Genomic DNA, 24,025 nt, shown 5'->3' with positions numbered 1-24,025 from the left:
GATAGTCCCTATTTCTCAGCACCAGCTTGTCTTTGCATGTTTGAGCAAAAATATTGGATATTAATACTGTAACTCTCTAAATGTCCACAGTCTGGCACACTCACAAGGACACAGAGAGAGAGAGAGAGAGAGAGAGATTTTTTCAAATTGGATAGCATCCAGCTACATCATTATTACCACTAATCACATTCACAGTTTGTGCCATAATGGGACATCTTAAATATGAGGGATGTGCACAGCCCTGATGTCCTGCAGTCTATCAAACAGCTTAAGTATATTAGTTGAGTGTACTTTTTATTGACCGTCAAATATTAGGAAGAAGATAGACTTAGATAGAAGACTTATATCATTCTGGTACTCGCTCAGATGAAAAGTCTTAATCCATCTGATTCGTTCACTCCTCTTCCAGTCTCTCTGTTTAAGAAATAGAAAAAGAGAAGCCCTCCATCTAATCAACTAAACTCAGCGTCAGAGCCAGTTGGCGCTCACCGCCAGTCTTATGAGCGTGTTTTTGATTTCTCAGGGACCCTCTCTGAACGATGCTCTGAGTGCCAGCAGCAGCAGCAGCTCAGTGGAGATCAGCGGCCTGCAGAGTGAAGCCAAGATGTCGGGACACACACTGGCGCCCTCGTCAGATGAGGTAAACATATAAACTTAAAATATTGTCTTTTTTAATGGAACTTGGCTGAGGTGATCGTAACTTGCTAGATGAAATGAATTATCTAAATGGTTAAACAAATGATATACCCGAGATTGATTTCACCACATCTAAGGAACACTCCCTAACTACAAGCTTACAAAATGAACATTTAACAAAAGTATTACTTTTTTACTATTACTAACAGTTCAAACGTGGCAAGAATGCTCTAAACCCATTAACATGACATCCACTTTTTTGACTTACAACTTAAAACAAGTGAACAAACAAATCTCAACTTTGCAAAAATGTAGTCTGTCAACTCATCCGTTTTAAAATAGGAATTTAAATGCGAACAACAACTTTTTCATTTGCGTCCCCATTTATTATCTTAATGTCTTTCAAGACAGAAAATACATTATCCCTACAAGAAGGAGCTTCTCTCATATTCATCATGCAGGAATAAAACAAGCTTTAAGTCAATGCACCATTTTAGGCTCATTGTATTCAAATGCTGGTCTAGGCTGTTGTAGTGTAAGCATTATGGTTGTCCCCGTTAACAACCCAGTCGTCTTCTGTTGTTTTCAATGCTGCCACATTCAGAGTCTGGATATGATAGATGATGAGGTAAGACCTGTGTTTAACTGCATGCATGTCTTTATGTGTCTGTTGCGTAGAAGCCATTTGTCTGTGTTTCATTCCTACATTCATGGTGAAGATGATTTCCCCAAAGTAATATGTGTTTCTACATAATATAGTTACTTGGGAAATGTCTCGAATGTGTCGTTAATTTCATCTAAGCTCATTTAGCATTCATTAAACATTATCGTTCAGCATTCTGCAGGTGATAGACTTTTAGTGCATGGTTAATACTGTATGTAAGAGTCTTATCTGCTTCTTTTTCTCCGTCCCTGTCTGTCTCTCTTCCTGTTGTATGTGTTCAGATCCTAGATGAGGGACAGCTTCAGAAGCAGTGTCAGTGGCAGAACCGCAGCATCACAGAGTGGACCTCCCAGCAAGTGGCCCGCTGGCTAATGGGCCTCAACTTAGAACAACACATCCCAGAATTCACTGCCAAAAACATTGATGGAGAACAGCTGCTACAGCTGGAGAGTGCTGACCTCAAGGTTAGTTCAAAGGGTTTCATACATGCTCAAATTTGTATATATATGAGCTCACAGATAAATAAGTATACATGTCAGCCAATGAGGGCAAGAAATTGCATTATAGCAACCCCAGACATTAATTGGGGGAATTTCAAAACCTTGGTGCCATTACATGATTTCTCTTAGAGAGAGCAATAACAACTGTAAAATGTCACAAAATAAATGTAAGGGATCCTTTAAATAGTATCAGCAGATGTATTGTTAACAAATGTTTTATACCCTCAAATATCTAAATCCGGTTTACAGTGGGCAATTAAATAGATATAGATTTAGGAAGACCAAAGTACAGCTATGATCGGGCCCAAAAAATCAGGCCCGACCTGAACCAGTGCATAAAAAATAAATGCCTTAGAAACATATATGTATATATATAAATTGTATTACAAAATCATTACTAAAGTCAACTTAAGTCTTTTCAGTGCCGTACCACACATTTGTCACACAATTTCTGACATGCGCCTTCTCCTTCCGAAATGTTCAGAACGGCCCAAAAACAGTCGTATCACAGAGTAAAAGGTCTTCATTTAAAAAAAAAAAAGAAGATATTACAACTGAATTGGATTATAGCAAAGAATCAATTCTCTAGATCAAAGTAGTATATGCTTATGGGGGTTTATTTGTTTCAGGTCCTTGGAGTTTCTTCTTCCCAGGACCGTGCCCTGATCAAGAAAAAGATCAAAGACCTTAAAGTTCTGATGGAGAAAGCCAAGAGGAACCGAGAGAAAGTTGAGAAACAACGCGAGAAGCTACGGAAGCGGGAGCTTGAGCAGCAGCAGAAAGAGGCGTGCAAGGAAAGCACGGCAGAGTGAAGTGAATTGTTAGATCTCCGACCTCCCGCTTGACTGTAGCACCACACCAAGTAGCATCTCAAGGAACAGAACATCAGTAGGCCCGATAAATGAACCCTGAGGGACGCCTGCTCAGTAGTTCAATAGTTCTCACTGGTGGAGCTACACACCCAACTGTCGGAGACCGTTGAGTGACTTTTTCACCAAGCAAGTTAAACCAAAATAAGCCGTTGGATAATAGGTTCCTGCCCCGTTCAGTTGCCTCATTTTACACCATCCAGTTTTTTGGCCATTTAAGATTTTATCTCAGTTCTATTTATTTAGCTGTTTATTGCTGTAAATTAGGTTTATTTATTCATATCCAGAATAAGTCTGTGAAAATTTCATCTCATCTAATATCATGGATACCAATACAGTGTAATTTCCGTTATCCATAAAAGCTCCCGTAGAGGATCATGTACATGTAGAGTGATAACTCAGATTTGTCTAATGTGCCATTTCGATAGACTTATGTAGATCCTGTTCAGATACATAGATCAATAATGGCTCTATTGCGACGAGGCTCATACAGGTCTGTGAGGTGGAAAAAATGAGGCAGTACTCATCTCCCACCACTGGACGTCCCCATGCTGCTGACTTTCACCGCTGAAGGAGGCAACACTGGAGCTTTCCAATCGGAACTGACACGGGAAACAAACTCTCTCAGTACTTGCAAGAACACTGGAAGTGCAAACACTGTAAATTGAACCTCTGCACTGGCTTGTCCAATGCTCCTTACAGTATACATGTACCATACTAAAGCAGTTCACAAAGTATAAAGGACAAGGACTTACTGTAACTCATTGGACTGGTTCTGATGGAGACTTCAGGTACAATGTAATCATGAAATTTGTAACTTACCAATCCTGTACCACAAAAACAAAACAAAAAAAGGTTCAAATTAAACTTCCTGCTTAGATGCATAATGTTGCTTTGACACAACTTGTAACCTGCTTTTGACCTCTTTTTGTATTCTCTCTCAATAACAAAATAATACCCCGCCACTGCCTTTAGAAATTCTAGAGTAGTAGAATTTTTCTGAACTGTACCCGCTTCAGTGTGAGTGTCCAAACATATACAGTAGACTAAACATTTTCTAATTTTTCTCTTCTTTTCTTTCATAAACTTACAGGTCAAAGTTTACCTTGCAAATTACTTATATTCTGAATAATATTTAGGAATGCTGCCATATAGACGAGTCATCTCTGTGATGGATGACAGATGCAGTCCAGAAATCTTAAAGATGATCACGCTGATACTACTGATGTTACACTGGAAGTTGCACCTAATAGATGCAATATTGTTTTAATTTTCCTATGAAACTTGCTCAGTAAGACTTGAAACATGTTGATTTACTTGTTAGATATAACAGAAATATACCTTTTAAATTATTTTGACATATGTCCTTTATGCAAATACTTGTTTTATGATTATGACGCTCACCGAGAGACATGTTCCTTGTGTTACTTCTTTAGCATTCCCAAGAATCATTCCGTAGGTTTACAGTAAATAGAGAGACACCAGTGTCACCGTGATCAAAATGAAGGCAGCTTTGGTTATAATTCCCTTTTGTCTGAAGGGCCCTGCCTGGTGCACTGTTAACTGGTTAGAGCAAGAAATATAGTAGGGGTTACAGATACCTCCACGCTATCCCACAGTAATACAGGTATCTCTGATCTATTAATGTTATTATTTATTTATTTCTGTATTTAATGAAACAACTGTTTATGATAACAATAAGATAATTATTAACACCTATCAATGATTTTATCCAGAATTGTATGATTACTTCCTATTGCCAAAACATTCATTAAAAGTCATTTAGATTCAAATGTTTTTTATCAAAGGAAGGCTTTAAAGTTTGGAAATACTCCCCCACCGTGCTTGTGGTTTTTCCTCTAAAACAACCGTAGTGCTGCTCCAGTGCAACTTCAATAAACTGCTCATGATTTGTTCTTATGGAATATTTTGTAACCCTTGAACCTTTCTGTGAATACCCCCCAACCCCAGCCCTGTCAGGTCAGTCCACCGACTGCACTCTTTTGATTCTTTTGTATGTATAGTAAAACACAGAGAGCAATTTGCTGAAAGAATCCTAAAGAAGCCTTGTTTTCTATCGTGACAGTATGTGTGCACAGTTTGTCTGAGGGCTGAGGAGCTCAAAAGGTCACACATGAGGCCAAAATGTGTTTCTGGATCTTTTACTGTGTGCTTGACTGAGCTTGTATGGCATGATGTAACCAACGTATGGATGAGATCCCTGGTGCTCCTGGCAGGCGTTTGAGTCATGTCCGGAAGGGTTTGTCTTTCATGTATGTAGAGAACAAAAGATAATCACCACAAACTGCTAGCCATGCTTTCACTCTTTTAAAAAGCTGTGCGGCTTATTCTCCCTCCTCCTCCTCCTTTTTTGTCATTACCTTGCACTCTTTTTTCGCATTCTGAAAAGTTTGAAAGGGCAGCTACCTGTCACACTGAATAAAATGTGCAGTCACTGTCCATAGTCTGCTTTTGTTTCTTCTCTTTTAACCATTTGTCTGACTTCCTATGCTTAGTTCTAGTCTATTCATTTGCTAGCTAGAGACATACAGCAAAACTGTTTGCAAAGTTCAGGTTATGACTGTTTGTTTATTATAGTTCCTTTTTCACTCTCCCCTGTCTAGAATATCATGGTAAACCTGATAGTCATGTAAACAAACAGTAGAAGAGAACAAGCCGATCTGATTTGCACTCCCTACGGCCTGCTATTTTTACCATGTGACCATCCCCTGTCTGATGCGTTACTCTCAGTGGGCATCTCAGCAGACTGACCCGGGATCAGCCAGTCTGCTGCAGCTCTCCAGTCCCTCCCTCTATCCTTTCTATTAATACTTAGTCTAATTTCACTACAGGGCTATTTTTCTCTCTCTGACGGCTCCCTCCTGTCACTTGTTGCCCCTTTTCATACTCGTCTTTCCCAACTCCTCCCATATCTGATGACTGGGCTTATGGAGTCCTGCCAGTGTGGGTATGATTAACACCTTCATTATCACCGTTTGTGCGTTTATTTCCAATCTCCTCCATGCTGTGTGGAGAGCGTTAGTGTCAGAGCCACACGAGGAGCGAGGTCCTTCTTTCAGAGAGCTTATGGAGGAGTTGAGTCCCGGACAACTGGCTGTTAAACAGCTGAAGAGACAGTTCTTGAAGGCCCTGCAGGCAAACGACGCACAAGATGTCATGCATATTCTGCGCACTGGGAAACTAGATATTGACACTGTGCTAGAGGTGGATGACCCCAAAATGGTGCTGGCCTCATACAAACAAGGTACGCAGATAGTAGGATGAGACTGTGCCACATTTCACCAGCAGTAATAAAATCAACTCTGATATACTGTATGTTTGTCATTCTATCAAGCATTGAGGCCCTGAAAGATAAGTTATCATGTGAGTATCCAGAATAAATAACAAGATTGTGAGACATCGTAGTATTAACAAAGCATTTAGTAAGAAAAATAGATTGTAAATAGCTCTCAAATATCATAACATCAAGCATTTGTTCTGTAGTTTTTCCAGTAGGTGGTGTTGAATCCCCATGGATCCTAAGACTGGAAATGACAAGTAACACTGTCTACACTAGCTGAATCACATTAACATCCTCAGGCTACTGGGGATTAAACATGATGCAATAAAAGAACAAAGCCATTAGAGATCTAAATCTAGTGTGAGTCCAAGAGTACAAGCATCTTTGACCTTTACTTGTAAAGCCATTGATAACTTTTTCCCAAATATTTCTCTATAACCTGTTCATGACAAACTACAACAATCAAAATTAGAAGTTTGTAAAAAGAAAAAATACAGCCTTCATTTTTATTATTTCTAAGTAAGCCCAAACTATTTCACACCATTAAGGAAAGCTCAAAGGAAAAAGCACAAACACAAATCTGTCCGGTGAAATTTGACAGGAAATATTGTGTTCTTGTAGGACCTCAACGCTCACTGAGATCCCGATTGATTAAGTAGTTAGTTGTCTTATTTGCTACAGGTTACTGGCTCCCAAGCTACAAACTGGAGAAGTCCTGGGCAATGGGTATTCATGTATGCGTGATGTACAATGCCCTGGAAACAGCACTGGTGCTCCTTCAGGAAGGTGCAGCCATCAACCGGATGCCAAATGGGAAGACGCCGCTGCATGTGGCCTGCGAGGTCTCCAACTGCGACTGTGTCACCTTGCTCTTGGCTCACAGGGCAAAAGTCAACTGCCTGTCGCTGAGTGGACACACACCCCTGCACTACTGCATCACCACGGAGTCTGTGGACTGTGCCAAGCAGCTGATCCTCAAAGGTCAGGAGGGAAGGTTGCATGAATAATAGCAGATTAATGAAATTGATACAAAATAACTATTGCTTTTTTCCCCATGGAGGTGCAAACATTGATATGCCCAGCCAAAACAATGAAGATACACCTTTACACACTGCAGCCAGATGCGGGCTCCCAGAGCTGGTGGCTCTCTACTTGGCCAACGGAGCGTCTGTGGATGCCATCAACTCTATGCAGGAGACGCCACTAATGACTGCCTGCTTCTGGGCTTTTGACTGTAAAGAGCAAATCTACAGCCAAGATCACCATCTTGTCTGTCGCCTCTTGCTCGACCACCAGGCCAGTGAGTTTTGGGACTTTTGTACTTATATTGACCTTGTGTCCCATCCACTGAGGCTTTGAGTTCTTCCCTCTCTTCAAGATCCCAACCTCAGAGAAGAGGACAATAAAACAGCTCTTCACAAGGCAGCCTGGAACTGTGATCACATCCTGATGCAGATGCTGCTGGAGGCCGGCGCTAACACGAGAGCCATGGACATCAATGGCTGTGCCCCTATTCAGTATGTCCTCAAAGTGACTGAAGTCAGGCCCATGGCCATACCTGAGCTCTGCTATCAGCTGCTGCTCAACCATAACGCAGCACGGATCTACCCGCCCCAGTTCCACAAGGTACAGAGATAGAAATGTTTTAAAATTATATTTTACACGTTAAGTAGATGCAGATTCTTGTGCTGTATAATGAAATGTTGTGTGTTGTTTTGTGCAGGTGCTGCAGACCTGCTACGACTACCCCGGAGCAGTGGAAATCATGATCAACTCCTATGAACGTATAAAGCCCACAAATAAGTGGATAGCTGCCATTCCTGATGACGGCTACAAGGTAGTGCATGATACACTGTACATGGATAGTATGTAGAATCAAAAGAACGGTAAGATGTCACTACTCTTTTAGTTAAAAAAAACTAAAAAACAAGTAGGACAGAGCCTAAGAAGCTGAATAAAGAGATCAATTGTTTTGATTTAAAAGGTGGGGGTTTAATAATGATTTACCATCTGGATAAGATGTAAGATCTTCACCTTTTTTTCTTTTGCTCACTCAGCGACACAAAAACTTCTACGACTCTTTGTTTGCTGTTTGCACCAACACTCCTCGCAGCCTGCTTCACCTGACCAGATGTGCCATCAGAGCCGGCCTGGGTGGGTTCTGCCACACAGGTGTTGGACAACTGCCTCTGCCATCTCCCTTGAAGAGATATTTGCTACTGGAACCTGAGGGGATGCTGTACTGATGAAGCCTGTCACCTGGCAGCTTTAATAGAAACATTCACTTCCTGTTCTGCTGTGGAAAGTGAAATTGCTGCTAGTTGGAGGTGTTACTAACAGGTGTGTCTTATATATTTTTGCTTATCATTCCTAGTGGATTTTGTCTAGAACATAAAGAAATACCTCTTTTACAGTACAGGAGAAACTACATGCAACTTGTCTTTGCTGGAGTAGAACTCTGATCACATGACTAACATTTAAACTGAATTATGATGGTGGTTTAATGCTTGACATGAGAGAGTTGATTCATTATTCAACCAGACATATGCAGAGATTTCGACAACTTCTCTGTAATCCTTGTAGTATGCATATCTTTCATTCTATACAGGGAGGTATTGGTCCTTTTTAAGGTGGCATGTGTGTCAGTAGAAGAAGAAATCTTTTACTTGTCTCTATATCAAGGTGTTGCCTCATACTTCAGAGGATCTATATCTACCTGGCAACCAGCTTTAATGCTCACCCTGGAGCTAATGCTCTAGTGACACCCCTTTATTTGCTGAACAAACACTTTACAAAGCCCTCCACAACAAGTGCTTGTTTTTCCAGTGGACTGCACATGTAGCCATGTACATGGACCAATTTTTGTTAGCCAGGAATTAAAATAAATAATTCTCACAACTCCCTCTAAACAGAGGCCACTCTATATAAACAGGGATGATAACTTAAAGGTGCTAAATTCTACATTCAGAGCATTAATATAGCAGCAAACAACTATTTCCTATGTAAAGATATAGTGGAGTAATTTCTATCTGAGCAGAGAATGAAGTCGATCTCCCTCCGTACGTGTTGTCATCTGAGCTGCTCTGTTCTTTTTTGACATAGCCGGGCCGGCGGCGTGTTATTTTAAGTGCATATCAGTACATGTGAGCGTACTCCACTGGTTAGCTCACGGTCGCTGCTCTGCACTGCTCTCATACGGCGGTTAAAGGTAATGACGCCATCCTGACTCACTGTGTCGTTGTGAAACAATAGCGACCACCTTTCTGTTCCCACCTCCAGGTAAACACTGTTAGCTCTTTAGCACGGTTGCCTTTGTTTGCACTGTTTGTGTTTTTACCACTGTAAGCTGCAAGCTGCCGGCTCAGCCTTCGTCATGTTGGGAGCCGTATCGAGGCTCTAGATTTTCTCTGAATTTCGTATAGGGGATCTTTAATACCCTTGTCAAGTTTTATAAGAATGTCCACCTTAACTCAACACAAACTGTTTTGCTAATCGTGACTTCTAGATTCTCACCTAAAGGAAGACCACTTAAGTACTTTAAAAAGTCTCAGGTAGACCTTCAATTGTGACCTGGGCCATTCAGCCCAGTCACAACAGCATGCTGTAATGGTGTGAGCATCTTAATCGATTTAATCCAGGTGTTATGTCTAATTTGTCATGGGTAGATAATATCAGTGTACAATAGAGGAAAGCACTTGTGCGGCTGATGCTGCCGCCTGGGCAGAGGGGACCTGCTGAGCTGTTGTGTGGTGTTCTTGTTGAAAAGGAGAATGGGGAGAAAATGAACTGGAAGCCTCAGGAAACATTGTAAAATGAATGCTGAATAAAGATGTGAGAAGGAAACTGGAGCTTTTTCTTCATCTCCAATCATACAGTACACACAGATACAAAACATTGATTTTAGATTTTCACTATAAAGGTATAACTAAGACAATATATTAGTTTTTTTTTCCTGCAAACATTTTGAAGAATGATAGGAATTGTCTTTGAATGTGTTCTATTTTAAATATTTCAAGTTTCCACTTTCTTTGAATAACCTGAATAAATGGAGACCAGTGTCATATCAGTGACTTCACCATCTTACAACTTGATGTGCTGGTGTTGTTATTATTGCGAGACTCATAGTAGTCCATAGGTCATATATAAACAGGTGTGGCTGAGCTCTGTTGGTCGGTATGTGTACCAAACACCTTCTGTGGAGGGAACATTGTCTGGATGACTGAAGGGTCAGGCCTGGTTCCCTGGACCCTTAAAATAGACCAGTAAAAGTCAGGCAGAGAGAGAGAGACTATATTCTTAAAACACGCATTATAATAAGGGGAAGTGGAAAATTGGCTTTTCATTTTACTTGACCGCTGTGGTGATTCTGACATTACAGTGATCTCATTTTCTTTTCTCTTATCTTCGAAAGAACGAGCTTGCATAATGCTCTGTTTGTATTGCTGCAATGCCATTCATGCCTGAATGAACTGGAAATCCAAATTCAGAGAGACAAGCAGAGAAAAGCCACAAAAACAGAGTAGAGTGTGGCATGTGGGCACACAAATGAAGGGGCAGGACAGCCTGTGCTCAGACCCCTATTGGCAGCTGACCTCGGAAAAAGCCACTGGACTGTGTCTGCGACGGTTACAGACAAACAGAGCAAAGTTTCCTAAAACAAACTGTGGGGGGGGGGGGGAATGAGAGAAGCAAAAAACAACTTCCAGCGGGGTTGCAGAGAGCAGTGGCACACGGTGCTGAGTACTTTATACACTATAAACAGCTGAATTCCTAGTTACGTATTGAGAAGTGAGATAGTTATTTTCTACAGTCACTGGTCCTTCAATTGCGGCCACTAGGTGCAGTAACACCTGGCCATGGGGAGTGATGTTTAAACAGTATAAAATGCAAAGTGTCTGTTGGTGCAGAGACAGTTTACAAATCATAAAAATCAAAAGTTAGTGAGTTCATATTTTAATCAACAAGATCTCAAGGAAATTTTAAATGCTACAAACTTGGCAAAGTACAATGTATGCTTGAAAGTAATACTCCTATGGGAAAATGAAATCGGTGAAATTGTTAGATACAGCTAAGGAAATATCTGTTAGATCTATACAGCTTGAATATAGCATTGTCTGAGCATGTCTGTGACGTTCCTACTGTATTTGTCAGCAACAATTAACTCTGTGTGTGTGTGTGTGTGTGTGTGTGTGTGTGTGTATATCATCCCAAATAGCTCAAGTAGAGTTTTCTGTAGTGCAACATTTAACATTTCACACAGGCCTTTACACTTTCTAACCAAGTTAGTAATGTAAATGTACAACACATGCATCATTACAAAATACTTGATGTTATCAAATAACTGTGCAGATCCAGACAGTTACTCTTTGAAAAAACTGAAAACTTTCTTGGAAATAGTTTAAAAATTGTGTATTTCAGTTTTTTCAACAGAGGAAAATTATTATTGATGAGGTCATGGTTAATTTGGCAGTTTTACAGATAAAATATAATAATTCACAGTTCAACCATTTATATTAACTTCAAATAAGTTGCAATACTTTGTTTTAGCAATAACAATTCTTCAAAAAGGCACATTCTCATTTTGCTATGTTGAACTCAACATCCATCAACCATGTTAACATCACATATAAAAGAAGCTTAAAGACTGAAATGGAACAATTGATCTGAAATTGATTTAATTTTACACCAAACATAACCAGTGCAAATCCTTCTTATAGTGTCTCTGAAATGCTGTGTGTGAAGCTATGCTGTAAGTTATGAAGGACTGAAACTACGACTGCCTACATGTACAAAAGTGGAGGAATAGACTTTGCTCCCTTTGTGTTTATGCTGGAGCTGTTGAATGTGTTCCCATTCTGTGTAACCCAATGGCCCCGCTGCAGCTGGCTGGGTTTTCCTAGGCATTGATAACCTTTTAATCCAATGCAAAAAAACAAAAACAAACTTTATCCGGTAATTTAATTAACCAAAGACTATTTGCCAGTCTTACGACTGTAAAATCATATGCTTTGAAAGAAAAAAAGAACATAAACACAAACAGCATGCTTACTAACAAAGTGTTACTGTGTTATTATGACTAAAAAGTGTGGCAAAAAGATTAATACTTGTTTCATTGACATTAGCAGCCTGTAATCATCGTACAATATAATTACATTAAAATGCCTGGAGGCTGGTAGTTCAGTTCAGTTATTTCGGTGCATTTATCTGTTTTTTAAAATTAACAATGAGCATTTTCCTGCAACTAGGCTTCTCTCTGTGAGAAATTAATCCAAATTTCACGTACACAAGTCCAGGTCCAGTAGCATGCTGAAAGCCTTTGGTGCCTTCTCTCACTTACAGTTCATGTTTGTCCATTTCTTCCAACGTGGACCCATTTCTTCTTAATTCTATGATTCTTTAATTTAAACTATACACGAGTGTCCTTCACTTCCGTCCACCATCACTCCAACTCCTCTCGGAATTGCCCAGTTTCTTTGGCTCCTTGCTGGGCATGCACCAGTCGTCAGCCTCTATGCTCGTCTGGTAATGCCGTAAAGCGGACTTGTTGAAAACAGGAAGTCTCTCCACTGACTCTGAGGACAAGGCCTGTGATAGAGAACAGAAGGCGACGTATTAGTCTGCATGCTAATCACACAGACACAACTGCATGAATGAGAGTCAGATCCAGGTCGTTTCTCACTGGGCTTTCCTACAAAGTTCCCTCTGCTTGATTTACTTGCTTAAGTAGAGACAGCAAAGGTCTCCTGACATGGAGCATGTGGGGAGTTAAAACTCACCACATGACACACATTAGCTGTGCATTGACTGTTTTACATAGTTACTTTAGGTCTGCCACCACTAAGTCAATCCATTCTGTGCAGTTGACAGCACATTTATAGTTGAACTCTACACCGACTTGGCTTTGAAGGTTATTTTTGATGCGTGTTTGGAGGTAGTGGAGAGCTCACCTTCAAGTATATGACAGCTGATGTGCCGTAACCCTCCATAGAGTAGAGCTGCAAGTCTCCCTGGAAGTACTTGGCGTACAGACGAGAGATGGGCAGACCATAGCCAAAACCAGCCTGACGGAAAAACAACAGGGTCAGAGTGTCAATACAGATGAGCATATCTGGGTCAGTTGCTACAATAATACATTTAAAACATAAAGAGGATACTGTGGACGGTTTGTGTTGTAAACAAGTCAACAGTTTATCTAATGGTTACAGTTTAATCTTGACTGCAATCCTCTTTGTAATAAGCTAATTTGCAAAACATGCTCAGTTGTGTGAGTGTGTGATTAGATCAGGGAGATTGACCATCTGGCTTGGCTTGACTTTTAATCCCAGTTCAAAATGCAAACACAAGCTTGTTGTCCTGAAACATTCTGTGTACTGACTAGGACACTCATAAACACTGAAGACAGGTTTGGTCTCACCAGTGGTGCATTGCGTGCGTTGTCTATGTGGACTGGACTTGGAGCCGTGGAGTACATGTAGCTGAACAGACGCTCAATCTTCCTCAGAGGGACTCCGCCTCCCCTGTCAGACATCTAAAAATAAAGGGGAGGTATGTTAGATTTACAGGGGTGTTCTTCTTGTTCTGGCAGCAGCGAACTTGTTAGCTCTTTATCATTTGCCATTTGAATGGAATCTAAACAGTGTCACACTTTGTGCATCAGTCATAACGGTTAGTTTTATTGTTATACCAGCAAGGTCCACATGGACATGTTTAAAGTATACTTTATGGAAGTGAACAGCGCAACAACACTTGTTTGTTAGTATAATCTTGACTCTGGTTTATCCCTGGGTTATTCCCTCTGCACAATACTGTCTTTAGGACTAAAGTTGCTGTCTACCTTTACTCATCTACCTTTATTGTGAGGTCCTCGGTTCCCAGTGAGACTCGCACTTTGATCGGGGGCAACGTTGGGCTCGTCTCGTGGGTCTCTACTGTAGCTCTCATGGCGTTCTGACAGAGAAAATGCAAAAAAAGGATGACAAAATGAGTGAGCAGACACGCGATGACAGATAACATGCGTCTGGTTTTCAGGCTTGTTTGGTACTGTACCTTGAAAAGCTCAAACAGCATATGGTAGAGATGGGATGGCACATAGACAATGTGGAGGGGCTGGTCAGGGTTTTTGGCTGTGAAAAGATTGATAATACTGATCATATGAAGTGGCACTTTATTCAACTATGACTAATCTAAAACCCAGACATCCTGAAAGAAAAGCACACCAGTGGGTGAATGCAGCCCTATGGGAGAATTGCCTGCTTTATAAAACAACAGACCTTTTCAACATCATTCGAAAAAAAACATTGAAGCCACTCTTCCAAAATAAAACCTAATTAAATTTTTGATTTATAATATCTAGAGTCTTATCTGCCATGAACATTCTGGCCAAGTGTATACAGTTTGTACTCAAAGCTCTGGTCCATTTTCTGACTGATACAGTGTAACAGGAACATCTTGTAGCAATAACTACCACATGTATTGTTCTAAACTACATATTATATTAATGTATACAGTATAATAGTCTTTTTTATGCCTTTAATCAAACAACCAACAGTTTTTAACGTTATCCAACCCCAGATGTATGAGCAATAAGTATGAGGAGCATGATACAATAAAACCTTTTTTCTGGTCTATTTCTGTTTAGGTTGTTCATCTGTAAATGTTCATACTGAGGAATGTCTGATGCTGCATTAGCTCTTAGCAGACCCCGCTAACAGGACACGGACACAAAGGGCTTCACTTGAACCAACAAAAATGGATTCCTATAGTAGAAGGTTCAGTTCAATTTCAAGGAGCACACCAGTGAAACTATCCTCTAACACAGACAGCTACAGCAGAAACTATTCAGGTGAAACAACAAAGATACAGTGTAGGCAAGAATACATTTGAAAAGAAAATAGAGCTAAAAAGATACAAAATATCTGCAAATAGGAAAACTGTGGTTGTTTTGTAAGACTTACAATTGACTTCTGTGATCTCCATATCAGGAGAGGTCAGGTAATACTGCTCACAAAGCATCTTTGAAGTCTCATAAGCATCTAGAAAGTGAAACAAAAAGAAAAACAAATAATCAGTGGTTACTTTTCACCGTGAGAAATGGAGAACAATACTAGAAGACATTATGGTTTCTATCTTTTAGTGAAGCAGTTTACTGTAACATTCAGAAGAGGATCTACTGAGGCCATGCATATCATGATGAAATGCTTTCACTTCCCACTTTGTGTACAGTCATGAATCCGTACAAACAGAGTATGGTGAAAAATACAATATACATAATATACATATAATAATACATCCAGCGTGTGTGTACGTGTGTGTATGTGTGGGTGTGTATGTAGACAGCAGTATTGGAGCTGAGAGAAATCATTCATTACCTTTTACTACCTCCACAACGTCACAGCTGGGGTCGATGCTGCCAATATGTTTGGGGTGGGCTGGGTTCACACTGCCATCAAAGATTAATGCTACAGGGCGAAAGGCAATAAATGTGTGTGACTAAAAATAAGTATAGACACAATTCACTGTCCCTAGATATTGTACATTTGTCACTATTAGGTCAAATACGAAGCACATATCCAGTTAGAGTGAGTTTTTGTTTCTGACACAGCCACACACACTCTTGTATCATTCAGTAAAGTAAAACTACTGACAAGCTGTCAAGGCGGGCTGGATGTCTTTTCTTCAGCTTTAAATCTTAAAGATGAGATCAAGACATAATCCCACAGAAAAAAGTACAAAATGTGCTGTGACATTTTGAAACCGCAAGCTCTTAAACATTATCAGCACTTTATTGAGTTTGATTTTCATGACATGAACTTCGAGCGTGAGAAACTGTGTTGATTAACTCACAGTCAATCACAGAGTGCTATACTGACTGTGCTGGTTCATGAGCATGCGTGTGGAGATGCGGCTCATGTAGAAGCGGTCCAGGAAGTACTGGACGTTCTGGTTGGTGACGGGGTCCACGCCAAAGGCCTCCTTGTACTCCACCACACCCTGAGCCATGGTGGGCACCACGTTGTTGTGCCGATTACGGACGTTCACCAGGGTCTGTGTAAAGCTGAGGGCAGAGACATGACGGTCGTTTGAGTATTTGAGGGTTGTTAGTATTTACCGGTTTCAGTGAGAGTGGCATTGGGCACACTTGCCTGCTAAACAAAGCACATTGCTGTAACAACAGGGCCGAGATTTGAGTTTAAAAAAATAACAACACCATCTTCCTACAAACATTTATTGTAGCCTGGAGCTACTTCCAACAAACTACTGTTAAAAGTGCTAGAATGGTGGCTGCAGCAGTGCTAATTATAATCCATTAATAACTATCGTGATTTTAAAGAAACCCCATTCAAAAGCAGTAAAATTTGTTCGAACAGATGATACCTGATAAAAAAGTACACACCCAAAGAAGCAAATATTGAATTGTGTGCTGAGTAAATAAAATGAATTGCTTCAGATTAAACAAATAATCGCTGTTGCTGAACTGCATGAACGGTTCCTCCGTAAATTGGAACATGTTGGCTTTTTGTGAAGCAGTGGAGCATGAGCTGAATGGAAACATAACTAATCATCAATCTTCGAGTCTGACAGTCGCCGTCAAGAGCTGTATAATGAGGTACGAGAACATGAGTCTGATCACACCTGTTGACTGATCTCAACTTTGCAACATGCGGTTTAAAATTGGCAGTTAACAAGTAATTACAAAATGATTGGATTGGTGTTGGCAGTTACTGAAGAACGTTACAACCTGGATTGGTAACGGCAAAACAAGTAGACATGGATATTAATATTCTCTTCATGACATTCAAAGCATTAATATAGCTGCAACCAACTTTTTGCAATGTAAAGACATAGTGGAGTAATGTTTGTCTACCCGGGCAGAGAATTAAGTTGCTTTTTCTCTCTGTGTGTGTTGTAATCTGCTTTGTAATTGTTATCAGGCCGGCTGTGCAAGCCTTTCAGTGTATAGTACATGTGAGTGTACCCCACTGCTCTGAATTTTGAATTGAATGCCTTTAAAGTTTACAGAAGCAATATGTATGCATGCACTAGAAAGTGTCTTTAAATGAATTACTTTTTCAGGACATCCTTATCATCTGGATCCTCTTCTAAGAAATCCACAATCTCCAACAAACTCTGGGAATACCTGGTGGACAAAAAATAATGGATTTTACAAGACAAATACAGAAACACACTACACTAGTTAATTTACTGTGAATCAGAAAGATAAAAAAAATCCAATATATTGAAAAAGCCTCTAGTGATTGGGCTACATTTATGTGAAAGCATTAAAAACGAATCAGCAAGCAGTGAACGTCTGTTATACGAGACATGATAAAAAAGATAAAGCATTTCCACATGATTAAAATAACGCTGTCCTCTTTAGATAATAGTGGCTTGTTTTACCACAAACTTTGACTGTGGGCCAGTGGATGCAGAAGACTGGAGTGCTGAGCTCAGTGAGTCACACTCTCAGTAGAGGAACTGGGTGAAAGGTGAACAGCAGTGAGGTTGGCTATAATTTCTACAAGCGCCGTTTGTCCCTCAACTGACCTTCAGCTCTCACACGTTGAATTATGTCCCATCATTAAAATAGATGTGCATCTTGAAATAGGCTTTTTGAGACTTGTATTTTCACAAGCTTGCTTGAAAATGTCAAGACCTGACCTCTATTCCTTTGTCAACAACATCAGCAAGTGACAGATCAACTTTTTTGCTGCCAATTTAAAGAGCTCTGCATTAGAAAGAAAATAAAGCCACAGTGTAGGAGGTACAGGGCAAAATACAAACACTACTGTGGCTCTTATGTAAAGGGTGGGGGTGGTAATTGTTAACATGTCTTAACATGGCTTGTGCAAACATAATCAACAAGCTATGGGTAAAGTCTGCAGCAGAATACTGTGTTTTTTAACATGATGATATCAGACAAACTCCATATGAAATAATTACAGCTATTCTGCTGACAGCTGAAAAAATACAACAGACGTAGTTCTCCTGCACCCTCAGTGTTTACAACCTTATTTTTACATTGCACCTTGAAATAGGTGTGTGTGCACACACACTGATTCACACACGCTGCTATAACTCTAACTATGCAAGGGTTGTGACCACAAACAAATGTTGCCATGCACCAAGTGGTATGCATATCTGCAAAGTTCAAAATCGGTATTTGGGGGTCACAAATATATAGGTCACAAATATATTATGGTATATTACATAAGAATAGCATACCAACATGACAAGTTAGTCTATCTATCTCCAAATATATGCTCCCAGATCAATGGTGTTCAGCCAGCGGGTACACAGACAACAGCGGGGTGAGGCAGAGGGCAATGTCATGCATGTAAGAGACAGTGACAAAGCCTTGCATAGCATATGACAACAACAACAACAGCAACGTTTTCAACAGATCACAGCTGTAAACGTGTGACTAGGTGGATTTACCAAAACTAAAGGAGGATAAATTGCATGAATGGATCTGTTTTGTATTTGAAGCTAAGAAAATCAAAGACTGAAATCCCCCAAAAAGTATGTTGAGACATAGTAAGGACAGGACCTAAATAACCCAGACACTACTGTGTCACAACTACCCCCTGCTGAAACATGAACCGTGTTTGACCTTGTATAACCTGTAAACCCTGAAAATAAATAACAACATATATATATGCAATAGGACACCATGCACCCTATTGTTCCTTTTCACAATGCAGAGATGTGCAGGAAGACTTATTTACTAAACTAACGCGTTTGGTATAACAACCATTTTGATACAGAAAGACAGGCGATGCAGTCTAGAGACCCCACCAGCTGATGAGGAGCTTTAGGGATGGAGTGCTGAGGAGCTTGTCAGGGAGGAAATCAATTTCCTTCATGATGTTGGCCAGTCTGACAGGAAGCTCCTGCCGCAGGAACACAAAAGAGGTCTTCTCACATGCATTGGCCGAGCCTGCAGTCACATGAGGGGGACAGAGACACTGAGCAAACAATTTTTGACCCCCCATCCTATCAAAAATAAAGAAATGAATAAAACAGCAACCTTTTGCATAACATCAACATTTAAAAGAGGTGATCTGTGCATAGGGGGATGAGGAACCTCAAGTGTAGATAAATATGAAAACATCTTCATGTGTTTATTTCTATGCTGAGGCAGCAGTCCTCCAGCAGCCCTGTGAGGGTGTTAAAGCATGGTATGACATGCCAGCATGTCCATACTGAACACTTACCAAAGTCAATGAATTGCTTCATGGACAAGGGAGAGGGGGAGAACTTAGCAAACCTCTCCACTTGTCTTGGGATCCCTGCGACGGAGCCACTTTTTCTCAAAAGCTGTGCAAACTTCATGTCTGCTGTCCTTCACGGTGTCCGACCCTCAGCGTTCAGGGGACAGGCTGTTCCTCTGCTTGTCTCCGGGACGCTCCAGTGTGACGGCCGTGGTCGTAATAAGACCCCCCCTCCCTTCCTTTACATGCACATAGTCAGTGCTGGTTAGCAGTCCCCCATCATTGTTTTCAACCCTACCGACAAGTTGAACGTCTGCCCTTCAAAATGCAACTTCCAACGCAGAGCGGTGCGTGTTGTTGTGGGCGGGACTAAGGAGTGATTGACGTTGAAAGCAGCCAATGGGCGACAGGATTCCCGAGCACTGAGGCATGTCGGGGAGGAAGTGTAGGTTGAAAACACACATTGAAAATAAATGGGATTTATTAGTGTGATTTTGCATAGAGATGTACAGTACCAGTTAAAAGTTTGGACACACTTTCTCATTCAATTGTTTTTCTTTATTTTTATTTTTAGCCAATGAGGGCAAGAAATTGCATTATAGCAATGCCAGACATATGTTATTATATTCCTTTATTGATCCCCATGGGGGAAATTCAAGTGTTGCAGCAGCTCAAAATGACACAGAAATAAATACAAAGGGATACTATAAATACACATGTTTATAAATACATATACTATACAACTACACAGACAATAAATACACATACTATACAACTACACAAATATCTAAATCACAGACAGTACAATTAATAGATATAGATTTAGGAAGACCAAACTATACAACTGACAGACAAAAATACAGGCATACTAACAACTACACATACAATAAATACCATACTATAAACTACACAGACAATAAATACACATACTATACAACTACACAGACAATAAATACACATACTATACAACTACACAGACAATAAATACACATACTATACAACTACACAGACATATAAATACATACTATACAACTACACAGACATAAGACAATAAATACACATACTATACAACAAAATAAAGATAGAACAGGAATAAAAATGTACATGTATATCCACATGGGGGGGGGCTGGTCAGCATGTTGACAGACTGTGGTCTCCGCTGTTGTTGTACAGTCTGATGGCAGTGGGCACAAATGAGCGTCTGAAGCTCCGTCCTGCTCTTTGGCAGAATCAGCCGATGGCTGAATGAGCTGCCCAGCTGCCACAGTTCCTCATGGAGAGGGTGAGAGGGATTGTCCAGGATGGCTCCGAGTTTGGCCTTCATCCTCCTCTCACCCACTGACTCCAGACTGTCCAGCTCCAGACCCACCACAGAGCTGGCTTTCCTCACCAGCTTGTTGAGTTTGTTGGCATCTCCAGTCCTGATGCCACCACCCCAGCACACCACAGCAAAGAAGAGGGCGATGGCTACCACAGACTGGTAGAATGCCTTGAGCAGTTTGGGGGAATTTCATTTTTTTTTCTTAGAGAGAGCAATAACAACTGTAAAATGTCACAAAATAATTGAAAGGGATCCTTTAAATAGTTTTGTTTATGTATATATAAAAAAAAAAAAGTATCAGCAGATTTATTGTTAACAATTTTTTCATACCCTCAAATATCTAAATCCGGTTTACAGTGGGCAATTCAATAGATATAGATTTAGGAAGACCAAAGTACAGCTATGATCGGGCCCAAACAAATAAATGCCTTAGAAACATATATGTATACAGTACCAGTCAAAAGTTTGGACACACCTCAATGGTTTTTCTTTATTTTTTTTTTATTTTTTTTTTCTACATTGTAGATTAATATTGAAGACATCCAAACTATGAAGGAACACATATGGGATTGTGTGGTAAACAAACAAATGCTCAACAAACCAGAATATGTTTTATATTTCAGATTCTTCAAAGTAGTTGAATGAGAAGGTGTGTCCAAACTTTTGACTGGTACTGTATTTTTCTACAGGAAAGGGTTGTCTTTTTAATTGGTTTTAAATCTTTTTTTGTCTCCGGTGTGGGACTGGATGAATGAATAGTTGCCATTATCCAGTCTTTAGTAAGATAAACACACATGCTTTGCTGATTGATGTAAACAGATGTGGAAAATGGGGATTGTAAGGGAAAACTAAGTGGGAGGAAATAAAGGAAGAGAGTAATGACAGCAGAATCAGTGGTAATGCTGCTATAGAAACGTTTGATGACAAATCAAGAGAATTTATTCAACCAGCTGTACCGAGATCCATCACTACTAAGAGAAAGGCAGTGCCATGTAAAAAGGAATGAATGTGAAAAACAGAAATGGGGCATTTAAGGTAATGGGAGGGAAGAAGAGGCAGAGAAAACAAAACATGGAAGAAGAAGAGCAGAATGTCCCACTTTTGGAGAGTTAAAAAGCAGTTACAACAGAATATGTATTAGAGGAAGGTGTGTGCATATGACTCCGACTTTACGCCTAATAATTGTATAATGTAAATGTAACAACAAGGAAGTATATCACTGTCAAACATCAAACATCAAGAAGTTAGAGATATAAGAAGTTCTGGACCTGACAATTTGTAGTGCATCATTTAAAAAATCTCCAGTATTAGCGATGCAGGAGGAAATGGGAGAAATGTCTTTGAGGATAAGGAGAGTAAAGTTATTGCTGGCATACTGGGTTAATCTCCAGAGGCAATATGATACACATTCTGCCAAGAGTATTCAAACAAACTGCTGGGAACTTAATGAGACAAAAAATTTGGGGTGGATTGGTGATGCAAAGGCAGAAAGCATAGGATTACATCAATTACAGTACAGCCCCACAATTCCATCTTCTTCCATTCCTCTCTGGCTATTCTCCCTGCCAAGCAAATACCTCAACATACAGCAGAAATAGAAGGACAAGCGAGATCAACTTCCAGTATGGGGCATAGTCCAGAACTATTTGGATCAGCACTTTTCAGACTCTGTGTTTATATTCACAGATGGCTCCAAGGATCCTGGTACAGGGTGTGGAGGTACAGCAGTACATATCCCGATGAGTGAGTCATACATTAAGAAAGAGTATCAGACCATTTGTGAGTATAAACCACAGAGCTATTGGCAATATTGTTGGCTCTGCAGTGGATAAGGGAGAGAGAAATAGATAACGCCTTTATTGCATCTGGCAGCTTTTCAGCACTAAATTTGCACAAGATCTGGCAAATCATCAGTTAGAACTGATACTATCAATGGCATGTACCTCATAAATGTACAAGATGGAGATTAAGAGTATTGCTGCTAGGTATGGGTGATGACCAAAATATTTTATCATGATATAAGAAGTCTTATATCTTGATGACAATAGATATCCCAATATAGCACATTTTCTGTTCAAATAAAAAAATTGTCTTTAAGAAATAACCACGTGATAAGGCCTAATTGTGTATATTTCTGTGTGAAATAAATAGTGGACAAAGATAAAGATAAAGAGTAATCAGATTATGACAATAGTTTGATTTAACTGAGGGATATGAGTTAGTTTGTGCTTGTTAATATCAACTTAGGTGGGGCGGCTGTGGCACATGAGGTAGAGCGCTTGACCTGCAACCACAAGGTCGGTGGTTCGAACCCCTCCTGCCAAGGTGTCCTTGAGCGAGACACCTAACCCCAAAATTGCTCCTCCGGGATGGGTCAAATGCAGAGAACTGAATTTCCCCATTGTGGGACTAATAAAGGCTTAATTATTATTATAACTGTGTATCATAATATCTCAATATATGATTTCAGAACGATGCAAATAGATTGAAAGATAATTCGAAATCAAAGCAGTGGACCAGTAAACCTATGGCTGATCTGTGGGCTTGTTTGGACTGTGCCAACTGGGATGTTTTCAGGACTGCTACCAACAGTCTGGATGAGTTCGCAGAAACTGTGACGTCATACATCAGCTTCTGTGAAGAACAACAAACCCTGGTTCACAGCTAAGGTTGCAAAATGAACAAGCATTTAGGAGTGGGGACAAGGACAGGTTTAAAGAGTCAAAACACAGGTTTAACAAGGTGGAGAGAGATGCTAAACGACAGTAGAAACTGAATCCTTTAGCTTCTGGACTCCTCAGGAACCTACGCCAGGATCCTGTTTGCGGACTTCAGCTCTGCATTCAACCTCACCATCCCTCTACACCAACAGATGGACCTCCAGTCACCAGTCTGTCAAGCTCCTTAAGTTCGCGGATGACACCAGCCTCATTGGACTCTCTGATGGGGATGAATCCGCCTATAGGTGGGAGATTGACCATCTGGTGACCTGGTGTGGATTAAACAATTTAGAGCTCACCGCTCTAAAGACAGTGGAGAGACGGTTGTGGATTTCCGGAAGAACGCAGCCCCACCTGCCCCTATCACCTTGTGTGACTCCCTTGTCGCCCCTGTGGAGTCCTTGAGCTTCCTGGGCTCCATCATCACCCTGGAAACAAACTGATTGAGTCCCTTCCCTCTGGCAGGAGGCTGAGGTCCATCAGGAAGAAAACCTCACGCCACAAAAACATTTTCTTCCCATCTGCAGATGGGCTCATTAACAAAACCCGGGACCCGCCACTGACTCAGACACTTACATCCCCAGGACAAATACTTATTTTTAAATACACACTTGATACTTTAACCTTTTTAACGTACTCTTTATATGTTTGTTTATCATGTTTTATTGTACATTAGAATGTTTTCTATTTTTAAATTATGTCTTTTACTATTGCACTATGTTTATTGTGATGCACCAATCACCAAGCCAAATATTTCTTGTATATTTAACATACTTGGCAATAAACCGCTTCTAATTCTGATT

The 24,025-nt window shown here is 40.3% G+C and overlaps 3 protein-coding genes across 3 annotated transcripts in view; 2 read left to right on the top strand and 1 right to left on the bottom strand.

Moving 5' to 3' along the window:
• Nucleotides 1–5,074, top strand: part of ppp1r9a (protein phosphatase 1, regulatory subunit 9A) — a 45,796-nt gene extending 40,722 nt beyond the window's left edge. Inside the window, exons 15-18 of the mRNA XM_054605928.1 lie at nucleotides 524–640; nucleotides 1,241–1,264; nucleotides 1,582–1,764; nucleotides 2,430–5,074. Coding sequence (XP_054461903.1) covers nucleotides 524–640; nucleotides 1,241–1,264; nucleotides 1,582–1,764; nucleotides 2,430–2,612 — 507 coding nt within the window. The 3' untranslated portion in view covers nucleotides 2,613–5,074. The remainder of the gene's footprint in view (nucleotides 1–523; nucleotides 641–1,240; nucleotides 1,265–1,581; nucleotides 1,765–2,429) is intronic.
• Nucleotides 5,075–5,524: 450 nt separating this feature from the next.
• Nucleotides 5,525–9,855, top strand: asb4 (ankyrin repeat and SOCS box containing 4). Its single transcript, XM_054606241.1, has 6 exons — nucleotides 5,525–5,934; nucleotides 6,652–6,951; nucleotides 7,031–7,270; nucleotides 7,349–7,596; nucleotides 7,694–7,807; nucleotides 8,028–9,855. Exons 1-6 carry the CDS (start codon nucleotides 5,640–5,642, stop codon nucleotides 8,214–8,216), a joined length of 1,386 nt encoding a protein of 461 aa, XP_054462216.1. The 5' UTR covers nucleotides 5,525–5,639; the 3' UTR covers nucleotides 8,217–9,855.
• Nucleotides 9,856–10,916: 1,061 nt separating this feature from the next.
• Nucleotides 10,917–19,504, bottom strand: pdk4 (pyruvate dehydrogenase kinase, isozyme 4). Its single transcript, XM_054605655.1, has 11 exons — nucleotides 19,185–19,504; nucleotides 18,766–18,907; nucleotides 17,036–17,107; nucleotides 15,840–16,024; nucleotides 15,339–15,428; nucleotides 14,925–15,002; nucleotides 14,017–14,093; nucleotides 13,819–13,917; nucleotides 13,385–13,498; nucleotides 12,918–13,031; nucleotides 10,917–12,555 (listed from the first exon to the last, which is right to left on the bottom strand). The coding sequence occupies exons 1-11, from the start codon at nucleotides 19,300–19,302 to the stop codon at nucleotides 12,394–12,396; spliced, it is 1,251 nt and encodes a 416-aa protein (XP_054461630.1). The 5' UTR covers nucleotides 19,303–19,504; the 3' UTR covers nucleotides 10,917–12,393.
• Nucleotides 19,505–24,025: the final 4,521 nt, after the last annotated feature.

The sequence above is a fragment of the Anoplopoma fimbria genome, chromosome 10, assembly GCF_027596085.1.
Source record: "Anoplopoma fimbria isolate UVic2021 breed Golden Eagle Sablefish chromosome 10, Afim_UVic_2022, whole genome shotgun sequence".
Classification (NCBI taxonomy): domain Eukaryota; kingdom Metazoa; phylum Chordata; class Actinopteri; order Perciformes; family Anoplopomatidae; genus Anoplopoma; species Anoplopoma fimbria.
Note: the sequence above shows the minus strand (reverse complement) of the source record. Positions and strands in the feature narration are given on the sequence as shown.